General features: G+C 38.7%; 1 protein-coding gene across 4 annotated transcripts in view; it reads left to right on the top strand.

Annotated features, from left to right (window-relative positions):
* FAM171A1 (family with sequence similarity 171 member A1) overlaps positions 1-23,221 on the top strand; it is an 89,565-nt gene that overhangs the window by 53,630 nt on the left and 12,714 nt on the right. For all 4 annotated transcript variants that reach the window (XM_030009461.2, XM_030009462.2, XM_041122624.1 and 1 more), the window contains 3 exons: positions 4,923-5,015; positions 10,109-10,267; positions 15,284-15,460. In XM_030009461.2, the coding sequence (XP_029865321.1) occupies positions 4,923-5,015; positions 10,109-10,267; positions 15,284-15,460 (429 nt within the window). The remainder of the gene's footprint in view (positions 1-4,922; positions 5,016-10,108; positions 10,268-15,283; positions 15,461-23,221) is intronic.

Raw genomic sequence — 23,221 nt, 5'->3', positions numbered from 1 at the left:
AAACAAATATAACAATAATACTTGCATGTTAGTTTTTATCAGAATGCCTCAAAATTTTATGGGAAGTAGGAGACTTACATTAGTTGTACAGGAGGGGAAACTGAGTCACAAAGACTATTTCTGTAATGCTAAATAGAACAGATTGAGGGTGGCTTTCAGACCTTGAGACATAACATCTAGATGAAGGTCACATCCCCAGTTTTCATTGTCTTTTCCTCTAATCCCCAGGCACAGTTAGGGCCCAAGTAGTGTGGGAATGGTCCCAGGCTTGTATTATACCCAAATCACACCTAAATATCAGATCTGATAATTAGCCCAGGACAAAGCCATGCCAGGTTTTAAGTGCACTAATAATTAAACAGTATAAATGATCACAGGGCAGTATTCAATCCCATGCCTTGGCTCCATTTTATTTATTAATGTCAGCATAGCCAGAGGGACTGTGTGACTTGTCGCAAGGTCAGGCAGCAAATGTATTTTCAAATGGGGAAAGGAACTTGAATCTCTTCAAACCCAGAATTATGCTTTAAGCATTTCAATATACTGTTTACTTATCTGCATTCATTTGCTTCAGATAACGTAGACTGACTTCTTCCACATTTCCTCTACTGTATTCTGCCATGTTTTCTAGCTACTTAATGGAGCTGTAGTGAAGACTAAGCCAAGCTCTTAGGTGCATAGTGAAAGAATAAGAAGTAACTGAAATGAGTTGGAGCAAGGAGAGTTTCAAATAAATAAAAGGGAACAATTCTTTACAGCAGCAGTAGTGAGAGACTGGAACAAGTTGCCCAGGAAGTTTGTGAAATCTCCATCTTTAAAAATATTCAAAACAACTGGATACCCCCCTGCTTGCTTGAAGCAGGTGACCTCCAGAGGTCCCTTCCAACCATATTTGTTCTGTGACTCTGTTTAGAAATTTCCTTGATGTTTTTTTCTGTTTAAATAAGATGAAGTCCAGCTTCCTCAGCATATTTCATGTACTTCCTTAAGACACAATCATATATGATTAAAGCATGCAATAACCTTTTCTTGCCTGAACTTTTTCTTGCCTTTTGTCTCATATCTTTCTGACTCATGGCGTAGATCTTTTCAATGCGACCTGCTCTTCCATGGCCTGGAGTTTGTTTGGTTAGGTTTTTTTGCTTGTTGCTTTTTCGTAAATATTGATTTTGAGGGAAGGGAATCAAACATGGCATTATTGTTTTGGTAAGTCATTGAAGTTTAAAGAGCAGTAATTGTATACAGTTTCCACAAAATCTTTCTTTCCATGGCTGAAATGTGAGCTTAACTCAGAAAATAGATTCCTTTCACCTCTGATCTTCCCCCATTGAAACTAGCAGATAGTTTGCCATTGATTTAATTGGGAGTAGAATCCTTTCTTTGCTTTCTGTACCTTGAACTTAATCCTTTCTTTGATTAAAGAAACAAGAAGTTACAACTTGATACGCCCCATGTAGATTTACTAGGGTTGTTCTTTGTATTGCTCCTTAAAAGGGACATGACATAAAAGTTCAGGCCCAGGATACTTAGGCTGTTATTTTTTGTATTGACTAAGAGGCCTATAGTCTTTAAAAAACTTTCCAAGAACTGTTTGTATTTAAATGCCGATCATGCTTGTAACCAACACAGTACTGAAGTTTTGAAAACCATGCAAGTTTTGTTGTTGTTGTTATTTTTAATCTGGGTTAAATGATGGGGAACAGGCAGCATATTTAAACCTTGATTCTGCAGTGTGCAGTCTGGGCATGCACGTACAGCGGACTCCTCATTTCCTGAAAATGCCTTTTAACAGTACTAGTAGTTGTCACCCCACGGAGCAGATACGCCATTCTGAGCTGCATTCCACCCACAGCAGTGGTTTAAGCTAATGTGCCATCCTATGTGCTGTGGTAAATGAACTATGGGCACATTTACTTCAAATGTGGAAATGAAAACCATGAGCAGGGAGTAGGTTTGAGAGCTATAGGGTGGTAATGTTTAAAGTGCAGTAACAGGACTTTGCAGAAGGATCAGGATTCTTCCATCACAGTCAATACGCATTAGTTATAATCTTATGCTGAAAAGCTGTGCAGCCACTGAACTCATGATACTATTGTAGTAGCTTTAAGGAGTAAGCATTGAGGGGCTTCTGTTCTTATAATTTGGCAGAAATGAACTTTTCTTATATTAACCAAAATAATTACTAGCTCTTTACCACTTAAGCAGGAGGATTATTTATTTACATAGTGATAAATGGTAGGAGGAAAAGATTAAGATCTCTTTTTCCATGAAACTATTTATCAGCAGAGCCATGGCTCCACTTATTATTAACAGTTCATTAATTTAACATCACTTGAGTTGTTGAAGTGTTCATGATGGAAGATGTGCTCATCTGTCTGCTCTTAGCTACGCATAGATTTTTCTTTGTAAATAATTTGGAAGAAAAAAATTTGTGACTGGTAGTCCATATTTAAAAGGACGGGTTTGGAGCAGTGTGTGCAATGAAGAGAGGGAAGTTGCTGAGGCAGCACAGTTCAGGCTAGCTGGTAGGGTCAGTCAAAGCAAACCATAGTATTCACTGTGGTGAAATGTAGTTCTAGGAGCAGAGGATGCTCGTGGTATTTCTGGGAGAGGAGAGCTCATCTCGAAAGCAGTGACTCTGCAGAAGACACGTGAGTCATGGTAGATGAACAGTTGAAAATAACCTCCCAATGCAGCACTGCAAGAAAGCGGAATAATCTGATCCTTAGCTGTAAAATAAGGTAAAGACTGAGAAGGCGGAGTATAGTATTTCAGAACTTGTCCTTGGTGCTGCCACTCAGGGAAATGTGTGTCCAGTTCTGGATCCACGCTTCAAGAAAAGTGTTTAAAACTGCAGGGTTATATCAGGAGTGATTAAAAGATGGGAAAATACAGCTTACAGGGAAAGACTTGGAAGTCCTTAATTTATTTTGTTCACCAGAGAGAAAGTTCATGGGGTAATTTGATCATAGTCCATCAGTACCCGCACAGAGAACAGAAACGGGTAAGAGAGAATTCTTCTGTCTAGTGGGCTTGTATAAAAAGAAGATCAAATGGCTGGAAGTCTAACCTCAATAAATTTTGATGAGTAAAAAGGCACATAGTTTAACTGCCCTCATATTTATTTACTAGAACATTGATGTTGCGGTGTGTGCTTCAGCACTGGACACCTTTAAAAGAAAATTGGATAGTTTTTCTACAACATGTTTTCTAGTTTAAGCACAGCTATTGGATCCAAACCAGTAACTAATTCAGGGAAGGCTGTAGTTATACAGGAGTAAGACTGGATCCTGACAGTCATCCTTCTGGCCTTAAAAACTATGACTTTCTGCCTTTGTCATGCTGAGCAAAGATTGTGCAGAAAAGCCCAAGGGAAGTTTAGAGCTTATATATGCATTATAGTCTGGCATATATGGAAGAACATGTTGGCATGGTTTATTGTATTGAGCTCCCCAGGGTGTCTAAATTATATTAGCTTTCTTCATACAAATTAAGTTATTGGAGTAAAGACAAACAAATTTTGTAATTGTGTGGCCTTAGTGCTACTTACACTAGGCTTTCTTACTTACGTTGCCTGATGTGTAGATCTGTTTCACATGTAGAGCATTGGAAAGAAAATTCTCAGCTGTACTTCCAATAACATGATTTTTTATTTTATTTTTTTTAATGTTCATATATGTTGTTTAGACTGTCTTTTAGGTGGGGGTTCTTACCAGCGTGTTTCTCCTAGTTTCTTCTACTTTCTCCTGTATTTCTCCCAAACACTAAAATTTCTGGTCTTTAAAAAGAAAATATATTTCTTAAACCAGAAATAGTGTACAGTCTCCCTTTTTATAGCTAGCATCTATATGGTCTCTTGGATTAAGTAATACATATTAATTTAGAGGAAATTTATGAAGCTCCAGAAAATCAGAAGAGCTTGCACTGTTCTTTTATTAATCGGTTCTGGAAATGTCTTCCTCAGCTTGTGGTCACTTCAGAATGGGATGAGTACTTTCCAGGTGCAAATGTGGGATGCTGCCCAGTTACCAAAAATTACTAGTCTGCATTAATCTCCTCCTCTCCTATCTTTGAAAGCCATGCATGGACTGCAGGCAGGTCTACTTCTTAATGTTTTCATGGGTGGGGGAGTCAGGTGTGCTCGGTGGCTAATTCCATACGTATTTCTGGTCTTCTGGGTCTGAAGAACTTAGCATGAAATTATATCATGTTCTTCACTCTCCAAAGATGTGTGTGCATACAGACACAGCCCCCTGTAAGGAATGTCAGTACCCAGTGGCAAAGGAGGTCCTTGCAGGTAGATTTCTTGCAGCAAATACCATTTATCTGTCCTCTTTTGCACCACTGGTAGAATGACAGAAGTTCTGCTATATATAGCACTTCTGTAGTGTAGGTGGTGACTCAGTAAGGACATGCTGTATTTTAAAGCAAATTATTCAGACTTATTCATCAGACTTTGCCTTTCTGTATGACTCTTTATGTAAGCATCTCAAAGTATTTAAAAGTTAGGTTTCATTAAAATCTTCCTGAGGTAAGAAGTATAGCCATTTCACAGAAAAATAATTCAGTCAGACTGAGTTAGTGTTTCACTCCTCTTTATGTAATGACAAGTCTTTCTGTGTAGCTGGGAATTATAACCCGAAACCCTGCTTTACACTGCACTTTTCTGTACTTTGAGCAACCACGCATGACTTGCAGGAGTCAAAGATAGAACATGTTGTTTAGTTCAATAATAATTACCCTGGCAATTTAATTATTTGGTTTAGAAAATGCACGTGGTTTCTGTCACATATACAATATGATTTTAAATAGTTTGGGTGGCCTGCTTTTGCAAAAATGTAGAAGAAAGTAAGTGCTGTTGTTGCTGGGTTATGTTTATAAGAATTCAAATATATCCCACCTAAATCACTTCTCTCCCACAGTGTTCTCTTCACTGAGTCTCGGCCTTCTTCCTGAACGCTCAGCTACTCTAATGGTCTATGACGATGTAGTCCAGATAGTCTCAGGATTTCAAGGTATGCTGGTTTTTGGAAGTCAGAATTGAAATTTGAGTGATGCTAAACAAAAAGCCTGACAGCCCAATACTTTCTGAACACTGTCCCGTGGGTGAGACTGGTATTTCATGGGGAGTTCTTCTGAGTTCCCTCAGGAATGCTCCTCTGTGGGATGGTTTTACCAAATTGATTAATAGCTAAATTCATCCCTAACTGCTGTGATTGGGGAATTTGGGTTTCTTGGTAATAAACAAGTTTGGACTTCAGTGTGCCATTTGAGAGCTAGAGATTAAATTTCTTTTGCTATCTGTTGGATATTTTTTCATCTAGCCTCATTTAACCATCCTTGCAGTAAATATTTTCTGATGTTCTTATTGTCTAAGAATTTTCTCTGGTTTTATTTTGTTTCTTGCTTCCTACTGTGAATGCCTTAGAAATTTAGGGCATAGAAGAATCAAAAATTTCTCATATCTGCATTGTTGTATACACCTATATAAACTTGCTTTTCTTAAGTACTTCCTGTGGACCCCTTATCAGACTGCCTGCAAACTCACATAGTACAGGATGAAACCCACTGTATTAGAATAATAAAGTTCAGATCGTGTTTTTGTAAGGCCAAACACAGAAGTTAAAGCAACTGTAGTATCAGTCAGATGAACACTGTGTTTTCTGAATTGCGCAGTGAAGAATAAAAAGTTCATCTGACCTAGGAATCTGACCTAACTTAGCCCAATTGATGTGATAGCTGAGGTAAGTCTGTTAACAAAAGAACAGAAGTTTTTAAAGATACCTTGATGAGCCAAAACAAGGGAACAACCTTCCTGTGAGCACTCGCGCTCGTATTGTGCATAAACTCTCTTATTCACATGTATTATGATTATCATCATTTTAAACTCTACCAGGTAGTTAATAAACAGCGCAATACTACCTTCAATGATATTCCGAGATAGTTGTGTTTTATATGAGGGAATATAATACAATTATGCCTTCCTGACATCTTTTTTTACGGTTAGAAACCATCCATACACAATAGGCTTTTCATTAATGATAGCACTAGATACGATAGTAGCTGAAAAAGCACTAAATAAATTAGGTAGCTGATGGAATGCTCAGAACGAGCTGGAGAACAGCACAGCTGCCGTACGTATATTCTGCAATTTGAGAGCTGACGTTGTCTAATGGGGTAAATTAGATGGATGGTGAACTGTGTTAAATCACAAGGGATTCCATTAGACAGAACATGAAACGTTGTTTACCAACAGTATTCTACTAGCATGATGTATTAAATACTCTTACTCTTATGCAAATGTGCTAATATTACACAATTAACTTAAAAAAGAACAATCTTTTCATGTTTACAGCTTCCTTTCTTAAAAAAAAGGGGGATATTAAAGGGCTAGTGGGACATTTATCAGCCAAGTGACACTCATAAATATTTTCCACATAACCTTGCTCCCTTTAGTGAATTGATCCAGGGTGTTCCCAATATATTTAAATTAGAATAATATAACTGCTTCTGCTAGTACAGCAAAGAAAGAGGTTAAAGGAAGAAAGTGGTACCTGCAATATTCTAAGCGTTGGGATTTGAACTCTCAGTCTTGCCCAGTGAAAACTATTTTATGGGACCAGCCCACACTCCTTTTCTTGGGAATTCTTTTGTGATGAAACCTAAATGAAAGACAGCCTAGACATTGTACCAGCATTTGAATGGAGCCTCTCTAGTCTTGATCCAAAATCCCTGTGACCTAGTTTTTCTCTGTTAATTCTCCAATTTATTTCCCAGTAACTTCACGCGGCTTCAAAAGAGCTGATCAGAAGTTACCTTAGTGCAAAAACGAGAGCAAAGCAGAACTCATTATACCAGGAACAGACTGGGAACACTGGTGTTTGAAGCACTAGTCAAAGGGAAAGAAAGGCCTGTCTAGTACAGTAAGTTACCAGTTGCTTTTGAATAATTAATCAAGCAAGCAACTTCCTACGCAGTTGAGAAGTTTGTCTGAGTTGATGCAGCCAGCTTCATTTTCATGATGGCATTACAGTCCGCTGCTGTGCTCTGTCAGTAATTGCGAGGGATGGAGCTTGCCAGCCACTGGGTCATTTAAGTTATTTAATACCAGCACAGTGATGAGCTGAACCTCAGCATTCAGTGACCGATAGATATATGGGTACCCTCTATCTGCCTCTGACATACAAGCAATCAGAGCATGAATTGATGATACTTGAGTGTTACTTCACATAGATTGAAGCTCAAATGCTGGTGTAGTGCCATGTGTCATGCATCCAGCATGACAAGAGGTGCCTTACAGGAACTCCTTGAGATGGTTACATCTTCAGGTGTGCCCTGGCAAACTGGACCTGACAGCATTTGGATCATGGCCGATGTGTTGACAAGAGGATGTTTAAAGAAGAGAAGATCGGTGCTCAGCACTCCTTTACCTCATGGCACTTACCAAATGGAGAGGGCTCACATGCTAATTTTATACTTGAATGTATTTGGGGTTTTTAAGTCAAAACTAGATATCTTCAGTAATAGAAGCAGCAATAATAATAATCCATTCCCAGTGATAAGTGTTGACTAGTTGAAAAATAAGAGTCTGGTCAGCACAAGTCTTTCTGTCTATTTTACCACTTCCAATTCCCTCAATAAGTCAATTCCCAAACATATGCCCCCAAATCTTCTATGACCTCTGCTAAAGGAGTACATTGGACTATCTTCCAGCAAGGTGGTGAGACAAGGTGGTGAGAAAGCCTTGGTAGCTGCTTCCCTCGCAAGCCTTTTGCTGGTAGCTCCCAGTCTTCTTCCTCTTTGAAGTCTCTTGCCGGTTTTGGGGAGATCCAACTGAGGAGCCAAGGGAAGAATCAGGGCGAGTGGCAGGTTTCAGGTGAATATCAGTATCAAGGAGCATGTTTGTTAATCTAGGGTGTGCATTAACTACTCTGCACTGATTTATTGTATGTATATGCACTGTCTACAGAGGAAGCTGTTTCTTCCACCTTAAAACTTGCATCCGAGTTGATTGCTGCACAGGTTTTCTGCCAGGTTTGGGGCTTAGCCATAGGAACGCTTTGCGTTGCTTGTTGGATTCAAGAAACTGAGGTTGGCTTTCTGAGTCTTCCCTATGTAGTTAAAATTTGGCAACTCATGGCTCTCCCAATGCTACAAAACAATCATTTCTTTTGTAGAAAACCCGAGAGACTCTGCGTAAACTACTGTGTTACAGACTCAACAACAGTTACTTTGTTTTTAATTCTTAATTAGTTCAGATCTTCAGAAATATAATACCAGTTCTTGGCAACTTGAATAATTCATCTTAACCAGAGATTCAGACAGCAGAAAATCCTACAATTTTACATTGAGCTGTTAGTGATAATCCTAATGGTGGTTTCTTTGTTGTGGGTTTTTTTCTGTTTTGTTACTGTGGATGCTTATCCCTATGGGCCGTAGCAGCCTGCTCAGCAGTGCAGTCAGAGGTTCCCGAGCGCTTGAGCAGATTTGTCCCCGAGGTACAGCAAACTACTACGGTATTGCAGAGCACTCAGGAGATAAGTCTTCCCCGATTTCATTGCAGTCAATGTATTTAGTCTTTTATGTTGTTTTCCATTTAAGCCTAAAAATTGGGTAAGGGAGATTTCTTCCTGTTTCACATGGCTGTTGTTTAATGACTATCTTAAACACTTAAGGATACTACCAGTCTCGAGAGCCTGCTGTAAATACTTAAATGTTTCAGAAATTAAAGAAGTGGTTTTATAGCTTTTTCTTGCAGAATTAGCAAATAAATGACAGCTAAACAATGATCAGCTCTTTGGAGATACTTGCCCATCTACATTGCAATTTTTGTTGTCCCATACAAAGTTTGTTCAGTGGAATTTTGTTTTCTCATAGCTAGAGCTCCTGCTAGAAAATAATGCAAGAAAAGATTCCAGTCTCCTGGTTTATGACATTGGCAGTTATAAAGCTTAGGAGTTGTGAGTCAAGCTCTTTAATCTTTCTTGCAGTGAAGTTACATGTAACCTAAAAACGCTGCCAGAGACTAATAGGGGAAAAGAAGCAAAATTGTTTTGAGTTGACATCCTTGAACTGCATAGTCAAATGTGAATTAAGAAAAAAACTGTTTGCCTCTTGATTTTGTGCTGTGTGGGGAGTGTTCTGTGAGTATTCAAAATGAGCTCTGGAGAATACAATAGCTTTTGATTTAAAAATTAATTTGCATGTTGCACACACAAACTTGCAGATGGAGTCTTGCTGTGTGTTGCTAAACAGTATGAATGGGGAGCATCCATTGAAAAATACTATTGACTGTAAAACTGGGATTTAAATGAGACATGAAATGCCATAGTACATGAAAGAGTCTTAAATCATGTTGCAGCAAAGACCCTTCAATTAACACCTGGTGATCTTGAAAAAAACATTAAAACTGTACAAGACAGAGGAAAAGAGAGAAATCTTATGTGCTAAGTAATCTGGTTCTGTTTAGAAGTGTTCTTTGCGTGGGAAAATATGGAAACTCTTTTCACCTAAACTTTGTCAAGTGAATCTTTTTATCCAGTGATTTAAATAAAACATGACTATTATCTCAGTACTAGAGATAGTTAACGTGGCCAAAGCTTTGTAAAACTTAAATACAGAAATTACACAAGTAAATTGGGAGTACAGGTAGAATGGTCTCTTAGAAAATAGCTTTAAAGAGTATGAATTACATTTATCTTGCTATTTCAGGAGAAACAAGATTTAAACAAATATGGTGAACTGGATGATTTTTTTAAGCTTTCATATGCCCTACCTCTGAACTCAGTTTTAGTTTCACTTATATTCATTAAAAGAAGCATGTAATGAAATTAGAGGTGATCTAGGGGAATAACATAGTCAGAAAAGCTTCTGATATTAGGTGCCTTCACAATTTTTCTCTGTAATACTTGTGGAAAAGTAATGGCAACTGCAAAATAAATGTAAAAATACTGTTTTTCCTCCTCTTTCATAATAGCCTTCTGATGTCTCTGTCCTTCTCAAGCCATTGCAATTTATAACGAAAAAAAGCTGTAAATGTGCTTCCATAAATATGAACACCTAAATATTCTGCCTGCCTTGGATATAAAGTCACTTTTAATTTTTTTAGGTGCACGGACTCAGCCACAAGTTCACTTTCAAAGAAGATCTGTGAAATTACCAGAGAACACTAGCTACAGTGATTTGACAGCATATCTGACTGCAGCCAGTTCACCCTGGGAAGTGGACAGTTTTCCTTATTTGCAGGGATTAGATGGAAATGGAACAGGTAACCCGCTACTTCGGTTTTGCTCTGATTTCATATTGGTCCAGGGATCAACTTTTGACCATACCATTGTTTCCATTCCCCATTCCAGCAAACATTCTTTAAAATTTGGGTGATGTGATAGGTTCACCTGCCCTACCAAAATGCTGTTCCAATAAGCAAGAGAGCAAGGGCCACTATCCCTTAAATGGGGCCACTGAATAGCAACAATGAAGACTCCTTGGCCTTGGGAGATCAGAAAAGTTTATTATGCTTGTAGTTTAGAGCTAAGTCTCCACATGTATCACACATACACATACAAGAATGGAGATTAACGTGAAGGGACAGAAGAGAATTTAACTTGAGGGTGCCATAGAATTCTCGTTCAATTTTTTTCTAAAAATAAATAAAATGCCTATATATCAAGGATTTAATACTCTGTTGTTTCAGCTAAGAGTTGTTTCGGTGGCTTTGTTAGTACTTTTGAATCTAGCTTCTGCCAAAAATGTGCAAATTCATCTAGCACCAAAGGTAAAACAGTGAAAATTCATAGTGGAAACACAACCGCTGTTAAATTCAAAGCTGTAATGCATTTTTATGACTGCAACTGCCTGTTACTCTTCTTCCACTTCTCATTTAGTCTTGATTGAAATAATTGGTGTTGTGCAGGCTAGAGAAAAACAGAAGAATTGGGCACAGAAGTCTTCAAATTCTTAAAACATTGGTGTGAAAAGGAGAATAATATTTTCTCTGTGTCTTATTGGGTTAGAAAGCAAGCAGTGGACTTGTAGTGCAGCAAGAGAGATTCAGACTAGTGATTAGGAAAACCTTGCTGTGGTGAGGATAGTTTAAGCTGTAGAATCAATTGCTTGAGGGTGTTGGACAGAGTTAGACAATCACCTGTGAGGATGGCATAGGCATAGCTGAGCCTGCTTTGAAGCAGGCTAAATAACCCCTTGAGGTCCCTCCCTGCTGTTTCTCAGGATGCATTTACTTGTGATGTGTTGATCTCGGTGACTTTGAATGCTAGGTTGTGTGCATAAATGGTATGTACTGATGTTGCTAGCTTTTCCCTGAAAAAAAAAGGCAAAATAAACTTCCTCTTCCCTTTGTACAAATCTGAATATCTCCTTTTCTATTACGATTAGAAATGTGTCTGCTACCTTACTCAATCCTTCTGTCTGCTCCAGTGAGTACATGTCATCCTATCTCATTCTATCTCTGTCATTTCCCTGTTCTCATCTTCAACCTTCAGTTTTCTCTGGCTCTTCATACTCAGACATGATCAAATATCTCTTTATCTTTTTGAAAATGAAGGAATGCACTTGATCTCACTCGTCTGTCTACTTCTTCATCTCCTTTCTTTTTATCTCTAAACCCACTGAACAAACTGTTGACAACGTGTGTGGCATTCCTCTCTCCCAGATTTTTCCTTAGTACTCTGCAACCCAACTTCCCACACTTGCATTTATTTAGTGAAAACAGGTCTTGCCAAGATTTTAGATGATCACCTCTCATGGGAACTACACAACCAGGACATCATCTTTCTCCTGTTTTGCCTCCTAGCCTCCTACAAAAGAGATGAATGCACCCTTGGTTTTTTAGTGTTCTGTATGCTTGCATGACGGGAACTTTTCTACTTGAGCGTGGGGTCCCTGGATTTGACTTTTATTAGCCTTCAGGTAAAAGTATATCACAAAAGACCAAAATGACTGGCAAAGAAATGGGGTTTAAGAGACTGAGAAGAGCCTTGTTTTCTGAATACTGTAGTATTCGATATGGTATAATTCAGACTACAAATACAATATATTTGTATATGCGCTATAATATAGGTGAAACGTCATCTGTTTTTAGTACAAGTTTCTCTTGCTGTGGAAACATGAAACTTTAAAATCCTAAACTTGGATTGACTTCCTTTTCTTCATCTCCAAGTGACTTGGTGAAAATTTCATCTGAAAAACTTTTGAAGGAATAAAAAATTAGATCACCACCTGCTGGGGATTTTTAAATATTTCTCTTCTCAAGAGAAAAAGAAAAATTTGTACGAATTCTAGAATTCTATAAAACTTAGCATTAATTTGCATGGGAAATTTTGGAGTCTTCCTGAACACTGCCCCTTCTCCCCTCTTTCCCCCATCTCCTCCCCCCCCAACTACTCCTCTGTTCTTTCACAGTTTATTTACATGTCTGTAGAGTTTTGGAGAGGTCCTCCAACTTCTTTCAATCAGCTCAGTTCTCTGGCTAGTATTTATCCAGAGTAACTTTACAGTTGTTTTAACTAAAACCTACTCTCTGTGAGTTCAACAGTTTTCACAGAATCCCAGCTGGCTGTTGAAGTAGTAATATGGAGCAGTGAAAATATCATTGCATGAATCAGCATGTTCCAAACAATAAAATTCAAAGAATTTAGCTGCAAATAGTGACAAACCTGTATAGTATTAGCTTATTGTTTGTATTAATCACCAATTGGAGAGCAGTAGGATGGTTTTACAAAATCTTGTCCTTTTAACCAAACTAAACAAAACTTTCCATCGTCTGCAGTAATGGACCAAGCTGGCTAATAACCATTACTCCTGCTGGTTTTGTAGGCTGTTTCTTTATGAAGAGTGAAGTCTAAGTCACAGTGGATTTTCCTCTGATTATTTTTAGAGCTCTTCACAGGTCACCAGATGTCAAAAATGACATGAAATAAATGAAAGCTGACATTTCTTGAAGTCCATTCCCATTTAATCTGTGCGTGTGCTTATCAGTTTTATAGCATGTGAGAATTTCATGAGCATTGATTTTAATTTACCTTCACAACAGAAAAGAGAAAAATTTATCTTTTTAATGAGCATTTACATACTGTGCAAGGTGGCAAACGAAGGATTATTTCTTCTTGCCAGAGGTCAGTGGATTTCAGAAATTTCTTCATCTTCTGACATAACTTGTTCAGCCCAGTACTGAGCAAAGTGTCAGTGCATCTTAAGTAAAAAAGATGCCAACAGTGTTTCACCATCAGAATGCTTTTTCTGGGGCTGAAAACTCATTTTTACAGATATTAGGCAGATATGCTTTATCAAGACAGTACTGAAAGAAAAATTCAAAACTTTCCATATCTAAAAATAGGTAAAATATAAACCATAATTTAATCTCAGATATTAATCTACATGTTTCTAGAATCTGAAGTTACACCTTTTGTCATTAGGAATTTGTATATGCCAGAATGTGGTCGGGTTACGATACTTAGCAAGAGGAATTTATTTCTCTGATACCAGCCTGAGAAACTTAGTGGCCCAAGTCCAGTGACCTGGGGACAAGCATCAATCTGACAGAAGTTACAGGTGCATGGCAGAGACACTGGATTGAACGATCAGGAATAAAGGAACAACCTTCTCCCCACAGATTCCCTCCTCTGTATCTCTAGTTTATATTCTAAGGCTGTAAGTGGATGATATTGTGCACATTGGAGTCTATAATATACAAGTGCTCGGGTAGGCTGGCAACCTTCCCCTATACCCTAGCTGAATTTCCAAACCTTATTTTTCTGTTTTTTTCTCTCAGTTAGCTCTGTGGCTGTCTTACATGGCCATCTTCAGAGTTCCTGTTTTCTCAGCACTTCACTCCCCCTGGAAGATATACTTCTGCCCTGCGTTCGCAGTAGATCAAAGCAGTGTGTATGCCCCTTGTGTGTCAGCTGTGCAACAGTGACGCTTGCCTTGAAATCTAGGGCAAATGTGCGTCAGAGTAGGTGCTATAGTAAATAAGCCACATGCAAAGTTACTTCTGGTTATTTTCCATGTCTTCAGTTTGGCACCTCTTGCAAAATCCAAAGAATTTAAAATTCTGAGAAGTTTTGTCTCTTTTTTCCTTCCCTTTGCCACTTCCTGCCACCCACCACCCACCCCCCTTTCCTGGTGATGTCTTAACTTTGGTGAGCTATTACTCAGGGACATTGAATTTAATAAAGGCCATTCCTTGAGACTTACTCACTGTTAAGAGAAATCATAAAGGTCTTAATGCTTTCCCACCATTCCCTCGAAGGTACTCATCCTAAGGAACACTGTCGCTGAGACACTGCATGTTCCTGCAGACCCCTTGTGCCTTGGTGTCGCAGGTGGCATACCGCTGTTTACAGGCAGTTTATGCTGATGTAAGGCACCAGGATTACAGGAGAGGCAGTACCCCGCTCCCTGCCAGCCAGGCACCCCTGTTCTTCTCTCAGAGTAGCCCCGCGGCGGGATGAGCGGCTGCAGGAGTGCAGGAGGCGGCAGGGCTGCAGCTCTTAACAGCAGTGTGGACCTGGGTGGCTCGAGCCCCTTGCAAAACTGGAAGCTCCATCTCTTCCAATTTAAGCTACTGTTGCTGTCACTTGGAGCTCCAGATCTCCTTGGTTTTAAACCTCAAGCATTTTTTTCCCCTGAATACATATATATATATCTGTGGTATTTTCCCCTGTCATTGATTCATTTGGTTAAACGGTTGAAGGGTTATAGTGCATTTTTAAATCGTGTTGTCATGAAGTAACGTCCATTTGCGTGCAGTTTAAACATAAAGAATAATTATTATCTTAGATAAGAAGATAACATTGTGTATCCTAATAATCCGCTTAGCTTGGTTTATTTCAGTGAAAGGCCAAAGGAAATACATCCTGGCATTCTTAAACATATGACTGATCATCCTTGCGGTGTCACTGCATGTTTGGGTGTTCGTTAGTTACAATATGGGCATGTGAGGCTATAATAAAGGCTTGTGAGATACTTTTTTTTGCTGCGATTATGGCTGTGACACTCGTACATATTTATTTAAGATGAATTAAGACGAGAAAATATATGCAGGAGATTTTTGCATTGTAGTTTTCTTGTCTTCAGAATTTTCCAAAATTAAGTGAAAAATACAGAAGCCTGTACGTCTGTCTTGTGAATTTTGTAAGGCAGGGAGGATAGCTACTACCATCCCTTGAGAAGTATGTTGGTACGGTACTGTGGTGTTGAACCACGTGGGTGTATCTTAAATTCTGGGAAATGCTGTAGTCACAATGTTCATTCGTTCTCTCGGTAGGAAACAGCACTAGGTATGACCTCACCCCTGTCACTGCAGTCAGTGTTCATCTCCTCAACAGCGATGGGACTCCAGTCCCCGTGAATGGCCCCATCTATGTAACAGTGCCTCTGCCAACAAACAGCAACTTGAAGCACAATGCACACGTTCCAGCATGGAGGTTTGACCAAAAATTTGGTAGGTAATGTCTCATTGTGATTCCCTAGATGGCTCCATTTGTCTGAAACTAATGTCTCACTGCATTTATTATGTTAATACAGTAAGGTCTTCACTCGAGTGTACAGAAATCTGTTTTCTGTCTAAAAGGAGAGAAGACTGAGTTTTATTGATCAAGTAATATATAGTATATATGCAAATATACTTCAGTAGCATTGTGTGCCACTTCTAGACAAAATTTTTTTTAAAGTACCATTTTGCAATTATTAAACATTTTATGTAAAAACTATCTTGAAAGAACTTGATTTCACCCACAGACAGAGAAGCAGAGAGACTTATTCACTATGGCATTGAATTGGAAGTCTGGAGAAATGGAAACTAGCCTTATCTTTGCCAGCAGCCAGCTATCTGACCTTTGGTCCGTCTCTTGTCTCTAGCTCAGTTTCCTGCCTGTCAGATAGGAACATAATACTGACTTCTTTTGTAAATCACTTTGAGATTGACTAACACTATCAAGAAGGAAAGTACATGGAAATGATTTTTTAGAAAAAAGCAAAATTCATGAAATATTTTGAAAGGGCAGAATGACTAATCGATATAAGCCGTAAAATGCACTCAGTTTTTTACATTGTGGGATAACGTTTGCTATTGTGAACAGGACTTTTTCCAGAAACATGTGGTTTAGGCTCCCTATTTTTGTTTTGGTTTGTTTTGTCATTGCTAGCTGGTATACCATGTTGGCCTTCTTTACACCTTCAAAGTGTAAAGGATTAAGGGGTGCATAAGTCTTGTCCTGGTGTTTCCCCTTCAGTTATTGCACTGTGCCTTCTGAATTATATACCAGAAGGTTGTTAAGAAAAAGAACTGAATAAAGAAGAATGGAAGGTGAGAAAGGTAGATGCTGTGGGGAAGAGAGGAAGAAAAAGGAGCCAGAAATGTGGATCTGTATAGACAATTGGTAGGGTTTTGTCCGTGCAAGGCAAGTGTTTTGAGCCAGTTTATGATCACATCCAGAAGTAGAGCAATGAGCACGAAACCAGCGTGTTGGAGGAAGGGGGGCGGGGACTGGTGGTGAAAGGGGAAATAACATTTTTGCTTCCTTCCTGCCTCTGTTTGCTGAAGAAGGTGATGTATTTTCAAACAGCATGCTGATAAATCTTTTGTCAGAAGTTGGCTGTATTAGAGAGTAAAGCAGTAGGACTTAATGAAGAATAAATTTGAATATGATATAAAATTGAATAGTAGAAAAAGAGTGCAATGAATGGATTCGGGGTTTCCCTTAACTGTGGAAATGGCACTTTTCTTGTGGTGCCCTAGCGGTAAGTGTCACTACATTCTTCCTGAAACTGATTTTGATCTGTGATTCTAGAAACTATTTTGTTTTCCTTTGTTCAGAAAAAGATGGGGAAGACTGACTCATGTTTACTTTCTCCACAAGAAGCAGTCCATCCTGAGTCCTTCCTGTCACCTGTGTTATAGCTGCAGCCTGCCTCATTGCCAGTTACTGCTAGTAAAATGATTCTGATTTTGATTATGGAGCTTTCTCATTTATGGCCAAATTTCCACACCCCTGTGGTGGGGACACAAAAGCTCTCTATTAGTATGGAATATGGTTTTTACTTTTGTATATGAAGAGCTAGTTACCCTATTGTGTGCAGTATATATTAGTACAGATCAATACAGATTAGTTAATTAGTGTTGCAGGCTTGAGGCTCCCAATCTTGAGACAAGTCCAACCTTGTTTGCTTCATGACAAACTGCTGGAGCACTTGTGTTATTGGGATGGGAAGGCATGAACACCACTAAACAAAATGTGTCTTTGTCAGGCCACTTAGCTTCACAAAGCCATGGAGAGGAAGGTATTGAAGGCATTATGCTTAGGCTCCAGCTAACACTTCAGCTGAAGTAAGCATCTTCCCGTGCAAGCAAAGATGTTGAACAAAGATGCATTTAAGCCCTGACTGCAGCATGCCAGTTCTAGCAGAATTTTGGCCTCATCCCAACCAATTTAAATTAGAGTAGCCTAATTTAATAAGTAGAGCAGCCACTCTATCTTGTGCAGGCTACATTAGCACCCTAAGGGCTGTCAAACTAGCAATATGCAGCGTGAACATGGTGGTACCCTGTCATTCCCCATCCCTATTGTGCTTGGACTGTGAAGGGAAGGAGGATGGATGATGACTAGGATGGCTCCATGCTGGAGAAATCCTTAACTGGCAAATAAGTTGTTGTAATTCATTTGCACTGCCAGATCTGTGCCTTGTCAGGATAGGACCTCTACCCTCATTATTCTGATTTTGTCTTTCATTTCAGGACCTGCTGTCTTCAGTGCTAGTTATGTTGCCATCTCTCCTTAATAGATTTTCAGTGGCTTAAATTTTCACACTTTTATCTGAAAATTGAGCAAATACCAGAGATGGAAAGCTATGACTGTATTACCAGGCAATAATGCAGTGCTTCTCTCTAGTGTATTAGCAGTACAGTGGGTGCTTGTTTGTGCAAGCCATTGCTTTTGTTTAGAATCCATGTGGTTGTCATCATTACTCCATGAAGTATCATTTCTGCTCTAAAAAGCAGAAATACTTTTCACTTTTAGAAGAGGGAGTGGAGAAAGGACAGAAATACTACAAATATGTTTTAATCCTTAGAATCTCATACATTTTGCTGAATTCATGACGTACTAATATAAACCCAGTGGCATCTGATTGGAAGTGCAGAGATTTTCATGGTTTCTACAGAAATTAGGCATATTTGCTTATTATGGCAGCCAAAAATAATTAATTGCTTTTTAGGATGTTTACCATAAACAATCTGTATTTTCATGACCACAGTTTCTGTCCTTGAGAGAGAACTGGGGAGAAAAGGGGGAGAAGCAGCATAGTCTACTTAAGGCTGAGGGTGGCTCCATTGACGCTGATGAAAGACACAGCCAGAAAAAGCAGGCTGACATCAAAATAAGACAATCTGCTACATCTATTTTATACTGTTCCAAATGAGATTTTTCATTACAAAACAAACTTACTGCCTTGCATGCACAGCAAGCAAATTAAAGCAGTAATACCTTTTTGCATAATTAATAAAATGGAGAACAACTATCTATGCCCTGGAGAAGTTTTAGGGTAAACGAATATGTCCAACCTTGTTCTTGTGTTGGAGGTGCACTCCAGCTCCTTTCTCTGCTGCATTTCTCTAGTGTTGGTAATAATAAGCACAGATGCATTGATGTTACGGAGACGTATACAGTAAAACACAACTTACTCATTCTGTGCTGTTGACATACCCATATCTCTTGTGTTTCACACTACTGTGGGAGAGTGGTTTTATTTCATAGTATACCTTAAAGGTTTGAACATAAAGACGTATGGATTCTCATTTTTATAATCAGGATTGCTTAGTAGGGTTTTATGGGTTGTTGGCTTCTTTTTTTTCCTAAGCACTGTCTTGTTTTTCTCAAAATCTGAAGGGGCTGAAGAACTTTTTTTCTTTATCTGTAAACAGATGGTTGGGATCATGACTTCCTCCCTGTATATTTGCCTTGATGTCAGTAGGATTTACAGCAATATAATTAATCTCTCTATTCTTGGACACCAAATTTATGTCCAAGATTTCTTTCTAGCCTTGTCCTCCTCAGTCAGAAACTACAGATCCCAGTAGAAATGAAACTTTGTACCTCCTGTATCATTTCCAGATCCCACCAGCTGGACTGAACAACCAGCACTTGCTCAGCTGTATTCTCCTCAGCCCCCATTTAAATGGTTTATGCTTTATATAAAGATGTCTGTTTTTCATTGGCATTTCATTGGCTCATTCAGTGAGCAAAACTGTAAGACCAGCATTCTCCATTTTAAGTCCTCAGTTTCATCCCATGTAGTATAGAGGCATTGTGTTGCACCTAGACCTCTAGATCCACATCTAGAGCTGTATGAAGGACTTTAAAGTACTACCAGATATTCCACAGTGTGTAATATGGAAATGGGATTTATTCTTTGCTGACAGTATCAATGCATTTGTTAGTTCATTAATCACACCAAATACCAGAAAAATATTTTCAACACTGTTTTCAACCTTGTGTGGCAAAGGACTCTGGAGTGAAGGGGTTAAACCCTCCACCCTTTTGCTCGTCCTCCTTAAAGTGTGTTATTTCTTGTGCACTGTGTGTAAATGAAGTTCAGAGTACTGTTTCTCTGTTCTTCTTTCTCCCCGAACACTTAGTGTACATCTTTGATGTGACCTTGTTGTCTTTAAATTACTAGCTTCTTCACAGAGGAGGATGTTTCCCCTGTGCCTGGTATCTCAACCATGTATTAATGTAAAGTGATGGCAGAATATGGAGAAGAGTATCTTGGGGAACTCTTTTTATAGCTTTATAAAGCACAATACTTTATGTACTCTGCTGTGCTTGGTCAGTGCTTTCTGACTGCATTTAATGCCATAATAGATTTCTAAATACACTTGAAAGTCTGGTATTTACTTTTTCTGGGTGACGTCCTGCCTTCAGTGGTAAAATTGCCATTGATTTTTGTAGAGTCAAAATCTCCTGATGTTCCTTCCTCAGCAAAATGAAGATAATGTTTTCTGTGCTCAAAAGAAGTAGTGAGGATATACTTATGTATAAACAGTATCAGTGCCTACTTAAACTTGACTGCAGTATGGTTTTGCTCTATTTCATGGAGGTGAAATGATGCTTGGTTTTTGTTCATAGTGTTTATAGGGAGAGAGTGACAGCTGCTGTCAGGCAGAAGATGTAAGCTGGTTACTGTACATCTCTACCCGTGAGTTCACTGCACATTATTTGTAAATAAGATGATTTGTAAAAGTCGCTGATTTAAGCTTCCCATGTGGTAGCAACGATAATCCACCTAGAGAAAAGATTGACTTACATTTTCGTAGTTTAAAAATAAAACATATTCCTCTCTGTTGTGAATTCGGTTAACTTCTGATTGCCACCACATTCATACACTCCATGACAGACAGAAAATAATCATTTAACAAAAACTTTTGCAGGCTGTTGCTTGATCTGACACTGGGTACGAGTACATGCCTCTGAACTTGGATAGATGGTCTGCATTTGGACTACATGCAGCTGTGCACATGGCCTGGGGCTTCAGGCACTTCTCCATGGGTTTTATTGGGTTTTCTACACGTGAAAAATTGACACGTTCAGGAAAACGCGTTCCCTGCCCCCAAAAGTTTGAATTTAATATAATCAGGTCCAGAACATTTGGTTCTAGATCAGATTCACTGGTAATACGAAGATTGATTTGCAAATTGCGAAGAGAAAACCAAGCCTCCACAAAGTTCATAGTTACACTATTTCTGTAGTTTACAAGTTCTTTGACAATTTGATTTTGACTTCCTTTTCTATCTCAGCTGTGAAGGTTAAATTATTCTTAAAGACTAAATATACTGAGGAATACAGATTGTTTAACTAACTGCTCTCAAAGAATTTCATATTTTATGTGTTGCCATAGAAATGGCAGCTACCAAACCCAGCTTTTTACCATGTACAATGTCTACATAATAGGTGCAGATATAATTGCAGAGTAGTAGACAAACCTCAGCATTGAAAGGAAAAGAAGCTCTTCCTCCGATGCTTCACAGTGTAGCTTACTGAGGTATGTTCTCACTATCATGATTCCTCTGAAGAGGTGTAGTGGATCACAGGAGGCAGTTGTGCTTGTTTCTCAATATGTATGTAGTTTTTTAAATGGATGTTGTGGCTTACACAGATGAAAGTAATGTGAATGGATCGTTTGATCCTCTCCCCACCTCATATACCATCTGAGTTGCATTTGTGGCAAAGCAGACGTGGTGTGATGGTGGAGCTTAAGAGGACATTGAAGGAATCAGGATGGTGCCAAAGTGTAGTGATATATGTAAATAATCTACTATTATGTAACTAAGGGACTAAACCTGGAAACAAATAGTATGTCTTCTGGGAACAGGTTTTAGTAACGGACTATATGTTGTATCATGTAGATGGCCCTGTAGCTCCACCTACAGAAGGCATGCAGTAGGAGGTGAGAAGAGGTGGACATCAAAATTTCAGAAGTGGAAAAATGACTATTGTGCTTGTGCAGCTGCTTGAGTTGGAGAGGACTTGGAGATTGGTGAAAATACAGGCAGGAGTGTGGGGCTGGAAGAGGCTGAGGAGGACCTGGGACAGCCTTCCTTTGCAGCACTGGGATGGTAGATCCAATCCCAGTGTGCATCTGCTTCCACTTCCAGCTTGAAAAATAGAAACTGAACATGAGCGTGATGTGAGGCTGGATGAAGGAAAAGGCATGCAGTGTTTTGAATTGCCTTGTGCTTTTATTTATTACTTGTTCTAATAATTTTGTCAATAACTGAATGTGATTAATAATGTGATAAAGTGAATATTAAGGCAGTATCTTTCACGTACACCAGTAACTAGGGCTGGTGGTCCAGCAAGCAGAACTAAACTTTCCCTTTTGAAATATAATTATTAAGCAGTAATTACGTATGGAAGTCATTTTCTCTAATAAGTCTCTTCTGTTCTGGCATTCTGGAAGGAAACGCTGAGGGGACAAAAGCAATGCAAGCAGTTCTCTGGACAATGTGCCCTGCCTTCTGCCCCAATGTAATTAAAATTATTAAATAATGAAAACTGGTGTATTCTTTTGTTAAACACTTGATAGGTGATTTAAGGGGAAAAATTAGTAGAGATGGCAAAAACTACAAAGCTTCTCAGACACTAGTAATAAATGGAACCATTAGACTTCCTTGCAAAAACCTTGAGGGTATGATGTTAAAAACGTTTCCCTTACAGTACACCAAGTAATGGTGGTGCTGCTAGAACAGTAGCGGGATTTAGCCCTGGAAGGCTTATGTAACAAATTCTGTAAGAGTGGAAGAATAATGAAGGTATGAGCTCAGAGCAGGGACGTTTATTTTTTGATGTTGCCTAGCAACTCCGAAAACAAAATTGTAATATTAACTTAAATACTATGAATTTTTAAACCCATGTGTATTGGGGGGAGGGAGAGGAGGAGAATAATCTCTACCAATATTCAAGAAGGAATTTTTCAACTTCCAATTTCAGTGGCTTTTAGCTTTTTAGAAAATGAACAAAAGTAAAACCAAAAAACCCATCCTTTTGTAGTAAAACTTCCCATGCTGATGCAGATTAGAGGTGATTTTTGTTTGGAAGAAGAAATCTGATAAGCAGCTTTCAGCTGGTAGAGTGAAAAGCTACAATTTATGTATGTCAGAACATGCTTTAGGAAGTTATTTTCACAAACTTGCCCTTGATTAACTCTCCATAATAACATTGCCTTTTGAAGTGTCTAAATCAATTACTTCTAGAAACACTGTTGGTATGTTTTGAATATCCTTTGCTGTCCCACACTGTCTGATAACAACCTGCCTCATTCCTTTTGACACGTATATCTCCATTTAACTGTGAATCTCTGCCTAAGCAGGGCAATCTTACAAGACATCGTAGACATCACAGAAGAGATCTGTGCTGAAAGAAAAGCACTTCTCATTAAGGAATATTTATTTAAAACCTCTATGCTATTAAGTAGTATAGTTAAATGTATCTTTCTTTTCTTTCCAAAACTCTTTTGTCCAGGGAAGATAATCTTGTGAATAAAAATAAATTCATATAATGGGATTATGCTTAATTTGCTCTCTGGCTAATTAAATCCTCTTATTTGTCAAACCTATTGGATGGAAATAATTCATGCTGTAAATAGCACAGTTTTGGTTCCCTGCTTGAGTGGGATTGGATGATCCTTTTGCCAGTTAAAAGAAACAAAA

Source organism: Aquila chrysaetos, chromosome 3 (genome assembly GCF_900496995.4).
Source record: "Aquila chrysaetos chrysaetos chromosome 3, bAquChr1.4, whole genome shotgun sequence".
NCBI lineage: Eukaryota > Metazoa > Chordata > Aves > Accipitriformes > Accipitridae > Aquila > Aquila chrysaetos.
This window is presented reverse-complemented; position numbering and strand designations above follow the sequence as displayed.